General features: G+C 41.6%; 2 protein-coding genes across 3 annotated transcripts; both read right to left on the bottom strand.

The window, feature by feature from the left end:
• Positions 1–2,208: 2,208 nt before the first annotated feature.
• Positions 2,209–7,087, bottom strand: LOC108156341 (epidermal growth factor receptor kinase substrate 8). The gene is made up of 7 exons (XM_017287740.2): positions 6,960–7,087; positions 5,834–6,227; positions 5,719–5,763; positions 3,973–4,854; positions 3,518–3,899; positions 3,095–3,435; positions 2,209–3,020 (listed from the first exon to the last, which is right to left on the bottom strand). The coding sequence occupies exons 2-7, from the start codon at positions 6,224–6,226 to the stop codon at positions 2,913–2,915; spliced, it is 2,151 nt and encodes a 716-aa protein (XP_017143229.1). The 5' UTR covers position 6,227; positions 6,960–7,087; the 3' UTR covers positions 2,209–2,912.
• A 463-nt stretch (positions 7,088–7,550) lies between these two features.
• LOC108156342 (chorion peroxidase) lies at positions 7,551–12,299 on the bottom strand. Of its 2 annotated transcripts, XM_017287741.2 has the most exons (11): positions 11,962–12,297; positions 10,859–10,967; positions 10,275–10,605; positions 10,038–10,218; positions 9,725–9,909; positions 9,074–9,657; positions 8,875–9,022; positions 8,654–8,821; positions 8,470–8,587; positions 8,243–8,411; positions 7,551–8,067 (listed from the first exon to the last, which is right to left on the bottom strand). In XM_017287741.2, exons 1-11 carry the CDS (start codon positions 12,047–12,049, stop codon positions 8,034–8,036), a joined length of 2,115 nt encoding a protein of 704 aa, XP_017143230.1. In that variant the 5' UTR covers positions 12,050–12,297; the 3' UTR covers positions 7,551–8,033. The 2 variants fall into 2 exon arrangements, with proteins under 2 accessions (XP_017143230.1, XP_033245257.1); XM_033389366.1 differs by lacking the exons at positions 7,551–8,067; positions 8,243–8,411; positions 8,470–8,587 and adding an exon at positions 8,599–8,616 and having other exon boundaries at positions 11,962–12,299.
• Between the last annotated feature and the right edge of the window lie 1,060 nt (positions 12,300–13,359).

The following is a 13,359-nucleotide window of genomic DNA, read 5'->3' as shown; positions in this document are numbered from 1 at the left end:
ATCCACACCAGCAGCAGCAGCAGCAGCTGCAGCAGCAGCAGCAGCAGAAGCAGAAGCAGCGTCGGCGCCACCAGCTTCAGTGGCGCTGGCGGCGGACTGTGCTTGTGTGACCGTACATATGCTTGGGCCTGGACTAGTCGAGAGCAGGCACTGCGGCGGAGTACGCGAACCAGTGTGTAAATCAAAAAGTCTGCTTACTTTTTGCTCTGCTCCAGTTTGAACATACAATGTAGTGAGCCCCAGACCGCGATATTGAAAAGACTGACTTATGCTTTATGTAATTTATGTTTTTGGCTAGGATTCGCATAGCGATCTCTTTCAGAGTGTGCTTAGCGCCATTGGCTGTAAGTATTACCAAGCGACACACGATCCCACAAACACAGGAGCACTCATGCGAGCCTCTGACCTTTTTAAGTGCCTACTTTTGTAATGCGACTCATCGTATGGGACGCCAGCTGTGACCTAGGCAGATTTTCTTTCGAAAACATTACAAAACCTCTTGTTGCTGCTGGCTCTGCGTGACCGTCGTTTGGCTAATTATTTTCATTAATTAAACATTTGGACTGTCCTCGGGCCTAATGTACAACACTTTTCAATTCAATTAAAATGACAATAACCGGGACACAGCATTTCGTGGGATTGCAAAGGCCGCAGGTCCTCAACACAACATACATTATATGTACGTATTCTTCAGCCCAGTAATTGAACAGATCGGTGTTTTCGATGAGTTTATAACGCTGAATAGCAGATGGAAAGTCACTTAAATTACTAGATACGAGTATACGAGTATTTGAATAAATGATTTGTCATATCAGACCGTTGTTTCTTTTGTTCCATACCTACTATGTATTCGGTGTAAAAATTCTTCGCAAGTCTGGCCGTGAAAGTTTATCATCCCAGAAGTAAACCAAATTTGGTTCTTGCAGATCTTAAAAACGCCGAGATCCAAGAACTGTTACGACTGTACATCACGGCTGCAGTATGGCTGTATGCTGCTGGGATGCCAGATGGGATGCAAAGTACTGTTTGCTTACCTTGTTATTTTTTTTAAGTCACAAGCAAACAATTACTAAAGACATATTTGGCGTCGCAACGTTAGGTAAGAAATCTGGTATAGCACTCGGAACTTGTTTCAGTCGGTAAAAATAAATTTGATAGTAATTGAATCAATTTGATCATTTATTAAACCCTGAATAACCTGTGGACCGGATTGCACGCTGAAAATGAATTTTGGCAAAAAGCGCGTAATTGCAAATTAATTCGTTATAATTGGCAAGCCTACCACAGATCCCACAAAACAATTGAACAGCAGCGCGGCTGCAACTGGACAAACTCGAATAACTCTCTCTTTCTTGACATGCCAAATGCCGATTTTATAATTTAGATACCTACATGTGTTCTGGCAACCGGTTGAGCCTTGAAACATGCGACTTAGCCAATTCCCAAGTGAATCAGCGACCAGAGAGCGTATCTTTTTGCTTAGACAGATGAGTGGCAAACAACACTTCCTTCTAAATCAAATTTAATAAAGTAAGGCTGACAATTTTTTGATGAAAGTTTGAACAGCTTTTCTTCAAACCCATTAACTTTCCAAATGTAATTTTTGTAAATTACACACAGTCAGCCTCTCCTTCCAAAATAAAAGTGTGGCTTGTTTAAATATGAGCTCTTCAAGTCTCTGAGAACTCTGGGATTAAAATGGATAGGGGACGGAGGGGCACTTTACACTAACATCAGTTTATATGTCACAAAAGTATGCACAGACAAAATATGTAAGTTGCTCTATGTACTTCAGTATCCCAGATATAACCATATACATATATCACATGTACATGTATCATCAAACATACAAATACATGTACATATGGTACTGCACGATTGCTTCTGCCTGTTACGATTAATAGATACAAAATGCAAAAATACAATGCAAATAAAAAACCAGGATAGTCCGGTAAGTCTTCTATGTATGTACATATGTATATTTATTCGCGGCAGTGAACAGAACAGTCGGCAGTCAACAAAATGCGAAACGAGTGACTAATTACTTTAGAAACCGGTTTTCATTATATTCCTGTAATGATAAAAGTTCCGAGCATAAGCCGAACATGAACGGAATATGAATACCAGTGCATACAAACATACATGCATATGTATAAAAAGTTCCGGCTTGTTTAAATATTTTTCATTATTTAAATAAAGCTTTGAAAAAACTATGAAAAAAAATAATGTTTTCTTATATTTAGACTGTATTTATACAGACAAGAAAATTATGAAAAATAATTTACATGTACACTTCCCGTATTTTTAAACTAATATATAATTAAAGTATTAAATACACATACGTATATTATTTATTTTGTTTATTAATTAGTTGCTGCATGTCAATCATCCGGTTTGTAAACTGTTGGAGGATTGTTGGAAAACTGTGCAGCTCAAAGCGAATTGCGAGTTTGAATTGCGAGCATCTTCACAGCAATTCCATTCTGGCGGTTGAGACTTCCGTACATACATAGATACATACATATGTCCATATGTACAATGTTTCACGAAGACTGCTTAAAAGCGCAGGCTAACTACATAGATGCTTCTCCAAGGATGATGATGGTGTAAAAATACAGGTAGATACTGGTAGGTGTGTAAATGTGTGCCTACATACGTACATATATATGTATGGAGGTGAGGTTTTTATAAACTCACTCAACTTTGAATGGACAAAGTTATCTTTAATGCATTTTTGTTCTAAAATATTTTAATGGTTTTTAATAAACATTGATTTTTAAAAGTAGATGGAAGTTTGCTATGCATAAATAAATAAATGGCACGTCTAGAGCGTTTCTGAGCACCGGATCAGGTTACTTTCGCTGTGCACCAAGGCTATTCCAATCAAAACAACTATGTATGGTATGGCAATATTAGAAGACTTCGTTGGGGTTGTCGTTGCCATTGCCGTTGGATTGGTCAGCCTTTTGACGAGCACGAGCCAGCTTGGCAGATAGCTCTGACGAGCGAATGGTTTTGTACTGCAATGGAATGGACAGAGAAGAATACTGAATAAGATGGGTTCAGAAAGGGCGGGAGTGGCGGACATGCTCACCTCGCAGAAATTCTTTTGCAGCACGATCTGTGATATCAGACGGCGACTCTCTCGCAGCCCGAAGTAGCTTTCGATGGTGTGAGGTGAGAGAGCGAAGATCTCCTCGCCGCTGAGGGAGTGCAGACGCTTGATTATATTATCGGAGAAGCCCTTGCCTCGCAGCCATTCCTCCACCTCTCTGGGCTTCGAGTGCTGGGTAATGAAGATTTCCGGAGTCTTCAGGATTTCGAGGTCCTTACGACGCTGCCTCTGCTGCAGCATGAGGCGCAGTTCATCGTTCACATCGTCCTGCATCATGTAGGCCTCATCAGCGGCATCGCAGTCGTTGCGAGCACGCATCGCTGGAAGGCGAGACAGAGACAGAGACAGAGCACTGAATTTAAGTAAATGCTACGAGCACGGAATGTGTATATTAGGGCTTACCTGCCAGTGCTCCTGCCGCGGCCATGTTGCGCTTTAGGGTGCCACTTGGAGTGGTTGGCTGGCTTTCTCCCGCCGGCGGCATTGGTGGGGGAATGGGAACATTGGGCATGGAATACGATCGCGGCATTACCTTGACGCTGCCCGCTTGCTGCTCCAGGTCTGTTGGTGCCGCATATAAGGCCATGGTATTGCGGTACACGGGAGGGTTGGCTTCACTAGACTCGTTCTCCTGCAGCGACAAAGAGGCCAATGACTCTGAGTCGCGGCCGTTCGAATTAACGCCGTGCTCAAAGTTATACGGCGTAAGCACGGTGTTAGGCACGAATCCAATATTTCCGTAGGAGTTGCGAGCCTTCCACCAATTGCGGGAGTCATCAATTATCTGTGAACGGCGTTGCAGGAGTTTGTTGACTCACATAGACTGAGGTAAAACTAAGGGGTATTCAATTGCATACCTCCAAGTATTCGCCTTTTGTTACTTTCAGCTCCTTGTCGTTGGTAGCCGACTTGTTGTACGCGACCTCCGCGATCTTAACATTGCGGCTTTCTAAACGATTCAGCCAGGTGCGATTACCACCCGGACTCGGAGGCAGGGGTATCGGTGAGGGCGTTGATGTTTTCTTTAGTGCGGGCGCAAGGTACTGCACCTCCTCGTCCACAACCCAGTCCGGCGACCAGTCGTCGTAGAAAATAGGGTGGTACGAGCTCTTGTGGTCCTTAAACTGATCTTTCGGCACCGTCCAGTTGGGTCCCAGACTGTGCCACAACTGCTTCTCGTTGGAGTCCAACGTCCCGCTGAGGAACGTAATAGTTTCGCGACGCAGCAGCGGATTAATGACGCCTTCTGGCAAATTGGCGTCTACATAGATGTCGTTGCAGACAGTCACAATGGTTTGAAGAGAAATGAAAACATTGTGGATGGGATCCGAGCTCTTTGTGAAGTGGTTTTGCAGCTTGACAGAGTAAATAAGAGCTAGCTTCACTTTGGCCAGGATGTCGTGGAACTCGCTTTCAATGGGTGGACGCGACCGCAGTACGAGCAGACCTTCTCCGTGGGGATTGTGCTGCTCCTTGCGCAACTTGAGCTCGGTTAGAGCCTCGGCCGCGTAGTGGAGCCTCGCCATGAACCGCTCAATGTCCTCAAAGCAATGATTAATCACCTGGACGTCCCGTTCGGTTTGCTCGCGATCCAGCGCATTCTTCTCGGCAGCAATCCCGGCCACGGCCGCCGCAATTCCGTACTGGTCCTTGGGTTGCTGGTTAACGGGTCGGTCAGGCTTGGGCAAGCGAATGGGTGTTTTGTTACGGTCGATCGAGACGGGCGTACCCTTGCTCAGCTACAATTTATTTATTTATTTAATTAAAAATTATCTGCTAGTAATGGTTTAAGATACTAAAAGAACTAACGATTAATACAGAGGAGGAGGAAAGAAAAGATTTTACAAATTTGCTAAGTTCTTTCAGGGGATTGTAAATATTTAATGCTATAATCTAAAGGGTTGTTCAAGGGATAAGGTATGGAAAAGGGAATTATAATTATGGCAGGTTATGCTGGGCGCAGTTGGACCTACATATGAGTGAGCGGATAGGCCGAAAAGTACGGGTAGGTCTAAATGGAACCGCAAAGTCACTCTGATCCAAAGAAGTCTAGGAGTCCACATTTCCGAGATGGAGCGTGTGGAGCGAACATTACCCCATTACATATTCTGCGATGGTGCAATAAAGTGACCTGCCTAGATGTAGCCTAGATCGGTTGGTTAGGGGCGGGGGATGATGAACGCTAATACACCCTTAGCTTTATTAACTGTTGCGGATATTTATCTGTTAAAACACAATTTGTGATCAAATAGGAATGATACAGATACAGTTATTTGTGGAACAAATGTATTAAGGGCGGAATAAATAGTATTATAAAACTAGTCAAGAAGTCTGCATTGTAATTGCATTGTAATTGCATTAATTTGGACAGGGGAGATATCCTTAAGCCCCATTAAGTAGCAACAGGTTAGCGTCATTAGATGGCAGCCAAGAAAGAAATGGTAAAGTTATGGTGGAAGTCGCTCATGACAATAATCTGATCAGCGCACCATAAAGAAGATACAACAGTATAAATGTAATTCCATGGATATGAATGGGAACATCTCAGATGAGAAATCCGTTTGGCAATAGGAAAATGGCCTGTCAGAGCGTACTATGCTTACCGTTCGCAGATCTTCCACCAAGTTTACAGAGCTGACATCGGCCACCTTAAGCAGATGAGGAGTATAAAAGATTATTAAGAGATTCGATGGACGTTCCAGGACGATCAGTGCTCACCTGAAAAATGTGCATCTCCGTATTGCCTAGCGAGATACCAGGAACCGAAAATATCAAGATGTTGTTGTATGCCTCCTGCGGATCCTCGCTAATAAACGCTGTGGGTTCCGTGATCAGGCTGCCAGGGAAGTTCTCAATCTCCTTCATTTCGTTGTCTAGCATCACTAGCCACTGGCCGTTGAAGCTCATAAACATCTTGTGAGGCCAAATGCCCCCCGTCTTGTCCAGTTCAATAAGCAGTTTCATCTTCTCCTTTGGCTGCTTCGTTTCCGCCTCATTTTTGAGCTTAAAAGTGGCTAAGTGCTCCAATGCATAGGTAGGCTTTATCTCATCATAGTCCCCATTCGCAAGAGCCTTGGATGGCACTCCATTTTCATAGCCGTTACGTGGCATCCTGTAGAATATACAATAGAATGTAGATTCCAATGAAATGCACAGGCTGAGTAAGCCACTTATATATTCTCAATTATATTATAACTGCATGCCTATCTTTTTGGATATTTACCCATTCATAAGTGATATGGGTCGGAAATATTTCAAGGTTCTGTAGCCTGCTTTGACCATTTTGCCGAAGTGCGATAATGCAATGCGAAATCAGAGCTTAAGAGAAGCTATTGTAAATGAAAGATCGCTCTTTGCAAGCTTATTTATATATACATGAATGTATACATATGTACATCTGCACATATTGAAGGGTATATTCATATGGTTCACTTGTGGCATTTGGCTGTATAGTAGCTGTGTGCTCCGATTAGATAAGAGAAACTCAGCACCACCTTCTCGAATGGCTTTGTACCTTGCTGAATTGCTATACATTTTCCGCTATCACACTCGCCAGGAAATTCCTGGCGCATGAAGCAATCTTTAATGAAAGCAAATTACATAAAGACCCGAAAAGAAGTAGTAAATCGTCATAATTTTTTTTTTTTTGTGATTATGTTCCAATTAGTAAAAGCTGCAGATTTATTGCTTCTACTGGTATGACATCAGATCCTCAAGATACTAAGCAAACAATGGTATCGCAAAAAGGGGTTTGCTGGGGCAAAGCGGTCTTCGGCCAATATTCTGGATCTTGATTTACGAGTCTAGATACGAGTACTGGAACGCGAGACGAGCAATTGGTTACCTTGTGCTTCACACGATTTTCTACGATGCTCCTGGCCAAACTTCCACTTTCGACCCGCTGCGAATCAAATTCGAACTCAAACTAACTGGTAACGGCAGGGCCCACACCAACGCTTCGCCGTAATATCAGCTGGCTCCCATGCACACCGTCCCGTATATTAATTGATTGCCTGAAATTGCTTCAGTTGTGTGTATGTTCGAGATTCGAGACCAGCTAGGGCAAAAGCAAAAGTTCGTTTTATCTCTGCGTTCGCTTGTGCCGCGATTGTGTTGTGTATCGCTTGATACACATTGGCACTATTGGCAATCTTATCAGCTCCGACCGTCCCTGCTGAAAAATAACAGAAATAGCTGTGTATTTGCCTACAACCACGGAGAGCTCGCCGTTTGATATTTCTGTTGGATGTGGGTCCCAGTATCGGCCGCACAAGGTGATCGCATCAAACGGTCAGCAGTCGTCCCCGAAACCCAAAGCACCCAATCAACGAGTCAGTGTTAGATAAGCAGGTGTTGGTGTTAGAAATCGCTTCTACGAATTCCTTTCAAACATTTGTAGCATATCTTCAAACAGACAGAAAGGTCTGCACCCGCGTCTGTATAAAACATGGTATATTTTCAATACATATAGATCAACGTATTTTAATTGATTAGTAAAAGCCATATCTTCCATTAGTGTTCAAAACCACACAAATATCTCTGAAGAATTCAATATGCGAATTTTCAGTATTAATCATTCATATAACAGCTTTCCATCTCGACATTTTCTAGCATATGAACATTTTCTTATGACAACTTTTCAGGCATGTTTGTTGAGATCTTGCAAATTATTCTGTAAATTCGAACATTTTTACTACTCGTATTGTTTTAAAAAAAACCCACAACATATTAAAAAAATGTGCCTGAAAAGCGAACAATTGAAATATGGAAATATGACTTTAGATTTTAGATATTGGTCCTGTTTCATACGTATAGGTCCATTAAAAGTATCAAAATACATAGTTCATAATTATACGAGCTTAGTAACAACATCTTAAATCATCCGGGTGTTCGGGGGCAACTCTTTTTGTGCCATCCGCTAGACCACATTGTCGCAATCGATCAGTAGATTGCTGTGAAGAAAAAAAAGAAAGAAAGTCTATTATTAGGCGTAGGTAATTACTGCAGGCCAGCTTATCAAAAGGGTACTCAAGTAGATATCAAATGAAATCAAAGTACGCATTATGCTATGACTCAGCTCATAAAACAGGTGACAAAGGCGCTGCTGTAGTGTCACCATACACTGACCTTGCGGAAGGCAACTGGAAGATATTCTGCGGCGTGGCCCTCAATTCAGAGTTCAGGCACAAGAGCTTGCTCCCGTTCATGTAACGATACTCCTCCAACAACGAAGCGGCCCAGGGCGGGAGATCTGGATCTTGCAGATGTCGCTGGTGCACCTTCGCAAATTGCTCGGCTTAAATAAGAACTCATGGATTAAAGTAAAAAAAACAAGAGATTATATGATTGCTTACAAAGTATGCAGCTGAAGGTGGCACCGACAGTTCCGTTCAAAGGCCGCTCTGCAATACCGCCCACAATTAGGTCCACGTCAGTCCAACTAGCATATATGTTTTTTAGCTTATTCAACACCTTTCAATGAACAGTAGATTGACATTTTACTATAAAATGTAAGACATTTTAGACAAAAAGTCGTACATTTTTGGGTATAAATTGTTCGAAATCACTCCAGCCTGTCACTTGTTTAATGTGGCTGCACAGTTCCAAGTATTTATAATAGGGTTGCAGACCGTGGTCCCTGCCTCGCTGAACATCGAAGGCTAGAATATCAGCATGTGTTGGTTTCGTGCTCTCGTGCCAAACGACCTGCAAGGCGACAATGCTTAGAGCGTTGCATCGATTGAGATATTATACCTTACATCACCCGCATATGAGGAATCCATTTTCATGGCACGTTGATTGAGTACACTATGAAGGATTTCGTCTAGCTTTTTTGCCGTGTACTGAAGTCGGGGTCTGAAAATTTCATCCTTCAGCACGAAAAGGTTAGTTGGAGGCAGCACTTTGCTGAAAATGAAAGATTTGTAACGCAGTCAGTCATATAGTGAAGCAACTTACTTTCGAACATAGTCATCGTCGCCATTTTTGACCAGGTTATGGAGCTCGTTGGGTAGCATCGAGAAGTAGAAGCGGCTAGCAGCCACTCCGAACTCGTTAGATATCTCAGGAGCGTTTTGGCGACTTATTGGTGGAGACGTAGCCAGTACCTCTGAGGCCAGTCGCGATCCGAGCACTTCCGGCAGCCACTCCCTCATGATCACGCGTCGGTAGATATCCACATTCACGGTCTTGGCCGACTGAAAAAGCTGCTCATCGCTCCAGTCTGGATTTCGCTCCAGCAGCTCGGCGGCAAGACGGTTATGGTTGCGCATGAAGATTGTGTAAACCAATATGGAGTAAGGATTGCTGTTAACCCGAGAGTCGCCTGCCGCAAAACATGTTGCATTTGCACTTGCCCCCCATGCACAGAACGAGTGTCCCTTGTCGTCCGTATCGGCGGTCATTGGCAGAAGGTCATTTAGGTGTGCACCATTTGATGTTGACTTCAGTGTTCCGCGAACGAATGTTCTCATCTTCCTCTCGGCTATAGGCGTGAAGCCATATAGTTGCGACAAATCCAAGTATGCTGTGGCCTGGTTTAGCTATTGGCGGATATAAATTAAAACATCAAACATCAAACATGCGAGACAAGGATCCAAGTGTACCCACCTGTTCAGCGCCGCCAAAATTGCAAGTCGGTCCGACCGCAAGGGCGCTCCTTACATAATTTAGACAGTTTGGCCTGCCGTACTTCCCGCTGACCTGGGATATAATTGGCGCACAGGCCGGATGATTGTGTCTTGGTTGAAGTTTATTTTGATCACGGTTACAACACTCTATCGGAGATCCATTGCCTGCGAAAATATAAGTCCTCAAATGAAATACTCTTTAGATGATGTTGAAACTTGTAAAGTCTTCCGTCTAGAATTAGACTAAGAAGTTGACTATAAAATATGGCAAACTGCCCTTGGTATTAACTTACTCATAGATTGTGAAACGGGCTTGCTAAGATCGTGTTCCACAAACTGCGCCCATTGCGCTATTCCCAAATTAAGGTCTCCATTTGCTTGGTCGCGCGCCTGTTTCACCTTCTGAATGTTGTCGGGCTCATAAAGTCCCATACTAATAGACCATGCAGCCGGCAATCGATCCTCGGTAAAAATCTGGGAGCATCAAAGTCTATAAGTGAACCCATTGCTATCCAACTTTCAACACGTACCTCATAGAATCCGTTCTTGTAGTGGTGGACAAGCAGCCTCCTGTATGAATGATGACCGTACCTTTTGCTTTTCAGCAGCTTAAGACATTCGGATCGAAGAACGCTTCCTTCAGGCAGTGGCTTGTTTTCCAGATATGTTCGACACTCGTCACCTTCAATCTCATGGGGCAGACACTGGGTGTTATAGACGAAGAGACTAGCCTTGAGGATCTTTAGGGCAATTTCGCTGTCTTCCTTTGATGCGTTGTTGGGCAATGTGTCCAGAAGCTGCACATGTGAGAGACTTCCGTTTCGGACAGTAATATCTGATCTCAGAAGATTTTCCTCCAGTCTGAAATGACAAGTCGAGAATTGACGTATTTATTATTACACCCTTGAGTGATATCAATGGATTTAAGATGCCCTTTCTGTGCGTTCCAAGTTTCTGTTTAACATATAAATTGTTGGAAATGTTGTATTATCTTTGGGAACTATCACAGTTATTTGACACAGTTTCTGGTGACAGGGCCAGCCAGTCGTCTCGATCAGGGTATGTAGAAAAAATCGTATTTATTTGATTAAATATCGTATGCATTTTTACGAACCTTTTTTGTCTGTTGATCGAGTCCAAGCCTGAACTTACGAGCTCCTGCCATTTTTCCGATGAAAGCCCGTCTAAGTGCGCTTGTACATCCGGCCTTAAAGCTTGTCGTGCTAAAAAATTAAGACTCGAACATATTATAACATAGGTTTCGGCTTGTAAATTGTAATTGTAAATCAACCTTTAAATTATAATAGCCATGCACCTATTTTCCTAAGTGAACTAAGTGCAAGAGAAAAATTAAAAAAACGCGGTTAAGCGGATTCAGAATGTTAGAATTATGTTCTAGTGCAGAGTTTTCCTTCCTTAAATTAAATGATAAATGATCTCCTTTTAAGAATAAAAGCTTGGGATTTTTACATTGCATTAGAATACGTCTAATACGTGAATTTGAGTACAGTTTTGTATTTCAGATATAGACCAGTGAGAAATAGTCAATATTATAAAGATATAACAACTCGTTTTGTTGTGGGAGTTTGTGGGATGAAAATTGTACGGATTTCATACAGAAAATTCCATCTTGTACATATTTCAACTCATCGCACATTTTCAGTCACGACCTCATGTCAAATTTAACATGTCAGGAGAGCCGACTTCATTCCCATGTGTGAATCTGTTTTAAGTTGAACTGAGATACTTACATAGATCTTTGTTTACAGAATTGACACGAACGAAGAATACTTGACCATTAGCAATCAGCTCAATTGATAAACTGAGGAAGTACTTTTTCGGCTTAACCTTTTAATGGAATATTTTCCTTCGTTTGTTCGAAACTTGTACTTCGCATCAAAGTCAGCATCGGCTAGTAGAACTTTACAAAAATGTAGTTTGTAAATTTTCTTAATGTGCGTCACAGAAATCATCAAAGTAAGACCTAAGTTCGAATGTAGTACACCTATAGGGTCGAAGTCCCTTATTTTGCTTTTTGTATTATATTATAGTATTAATTTATTAATCGAATACAAAGTAAATATAATACATTTTACATATATTTTAAAGACTAGAGAAGTTTAAGTTCTAGAATACTAAACATACACTTTAAAAAATTAAAGATTTTTGGGTTTCAGAAATCGTTTTTGATAATGTTTCTCAAGTTCTTGGACTTACGATGTGTGAGCTCCAACCGATTAGTCAAAGAAGATGCTGACGTGCCTATTACAACAGTCAGCATGCAAAGGTAGATGGTTAGGCACATTTCACTGCTGTTCTTTGTTTGAGAATATGGATTCCTTAAAAACAAAAATGGGATTTTATGTGATTCACAGATGCGCCTACATAAACGCGGATCAACACATATATAAATGTAATTTAAGTCACGTAGCAAGTGACTGATAAGGAAGTAGCGCGAACTGCGTTTCAGAAGAAGCTACTCAGAGCTATTCTGATAACTTGATTGGGACGTCAACGGTTGAGAGCAGCTCATAGACGACTACTGAATACATGAAAATTTCTACAAGCTCGAACCGCTGAACTGATCATTTATCAGGCACAATGAGCGTCATAATCAGACTGGGAGCGAATTCTCTCTCGGCAATAACAAGTCGACTTGCGAGTGTAAGACACCAGCTTGGGCACTTAGTAGAAAATTGTTTAAATTCAATAAAGCTCTGCAAAGTAAACACCCCTATAGCTGCTAGCAACACCATACTTGTGGCACTAAAGTATCTGATCTTATCGATCAGAACATTTTTTTTTCAAATATTTTTCTTTTACTCGGTACACTTTTCCCAGAAACAGCTCCTATTTGTAGTAAGAATCGTCGAACTTCCCAATTATAAACTTGTAAGATAATAAATTAAACTCAAAAATCTGTTTTATTGCTGTGAAATAGCCACAAACTCTTTTTTGAAAATCGTCACGATGCTGTTTTCGTTCCATAGTGTTTAATCGCGGCACAGCATGCATCTTGCGGACATTATTGATAGTGAAGCCTAGCCACTCAAACTAAATAGTTTATTCAAGTTTGTCGCCTTTCTCGCGCTTTTTTTCTATGGTTGGAAAAACTGGCTGCTCAATCTCAATCGCAATTACTATGATGACCGCGCCTGGTTAGGATTTATATCGTTCCACCCAAAGTTGTACTGTTGTATACGATGGAAGTTGGGCTGAATCCGTTTGAAAGCAGGTCATATGTCACATTTGTTTAAATTATGACAATTTAAAAGCCCTCAAACTAAAAAAAAATAAAGCCAACCAGTATGTCAATCTAAATAAGATACCGATGAATAACAGAAAAATCGGAAAATAAATTTTGTTGGGAAAAATAGGCATTGAATAAAATTCGGTTGCAGCCGGTTGAACAAAGACAAAACCTTATAACCGATTAATTTCACAAAAAATCATCGGATATATTCCGATTAGAAAGTTTCATGGCAGTCAAATAAAGGCCGATAATATAGAATTTTTATAATTTCTTAATTTTATTAATTTTTATCGAGATCATCAACATGTCCGGCAAGTATAGATTTATCCAATATTGTTGGAACTAGAACGACGCCAGTAATA

This window comes from Drosophila miranda, chromosome 2 (assembly GCF_003369915.1).
Source record: "Drosophila miranda strain MSH22 chromosome 2, D.miranda_PacBio2.1, whole genome shotgun sequence".
Lineage (NCBI taxonomy): Eukaryota > Metazoa > Arthropoda > Insecta > Diptera > Drosophilidae > Drosophila > Drosophila miranda.
This window is presented reverse-complemented; position numbering and strand designations above follow the sequence as displayed.

Excerpts from the sequence above, each read along its gene's own strand:
- LOC108156341 (XM_017287740.2), bottom strand. The coding sequence starts at position 6,226 with ATGCCACGTAACGGCTATGAAAATGGAGTGCCATCCAAGGCTCTTGCG. Across the intron at positions 3,900-3,972 it reads CAAAAGGCGAATACTTGGAG|ATAATTGATGACTCCCGCAA; the intron begins GTATGCAATTGA and ends CGCCGTTCACAG. Across the intron at positions 3,021-3,094 it reads TGCAAAAGAATTTCTGCGAG|TACAAAACCATTCGCTCGTC; the intron begins GTGAGCATGTCC and ends ATTCCATTGCAG.
- LOC108156342 (XM_017287741.2), bottom strand. The coding sequence starts at position 12,049 with ATGTGCCTAACCATCTACCTTTGCATGCTGACTGTTGTAATAGGCACG. Across the intron at positions 9,023-9,073 it reads GACGATGACTATGTTCGAAA|CAAAGTGCTGCCTCCAACTA; the intron begins GTAAGTTGCTTC and ends TTTCATTTTCAG. Across the intron at positions 8,822-8,874 it reads ATTCCTCATATGCGGGTGAT|GTCGTTTGGCACGAGAGCAC; the intron begins GTAAGGTATAAT and ends GTCGCCTTGCAG.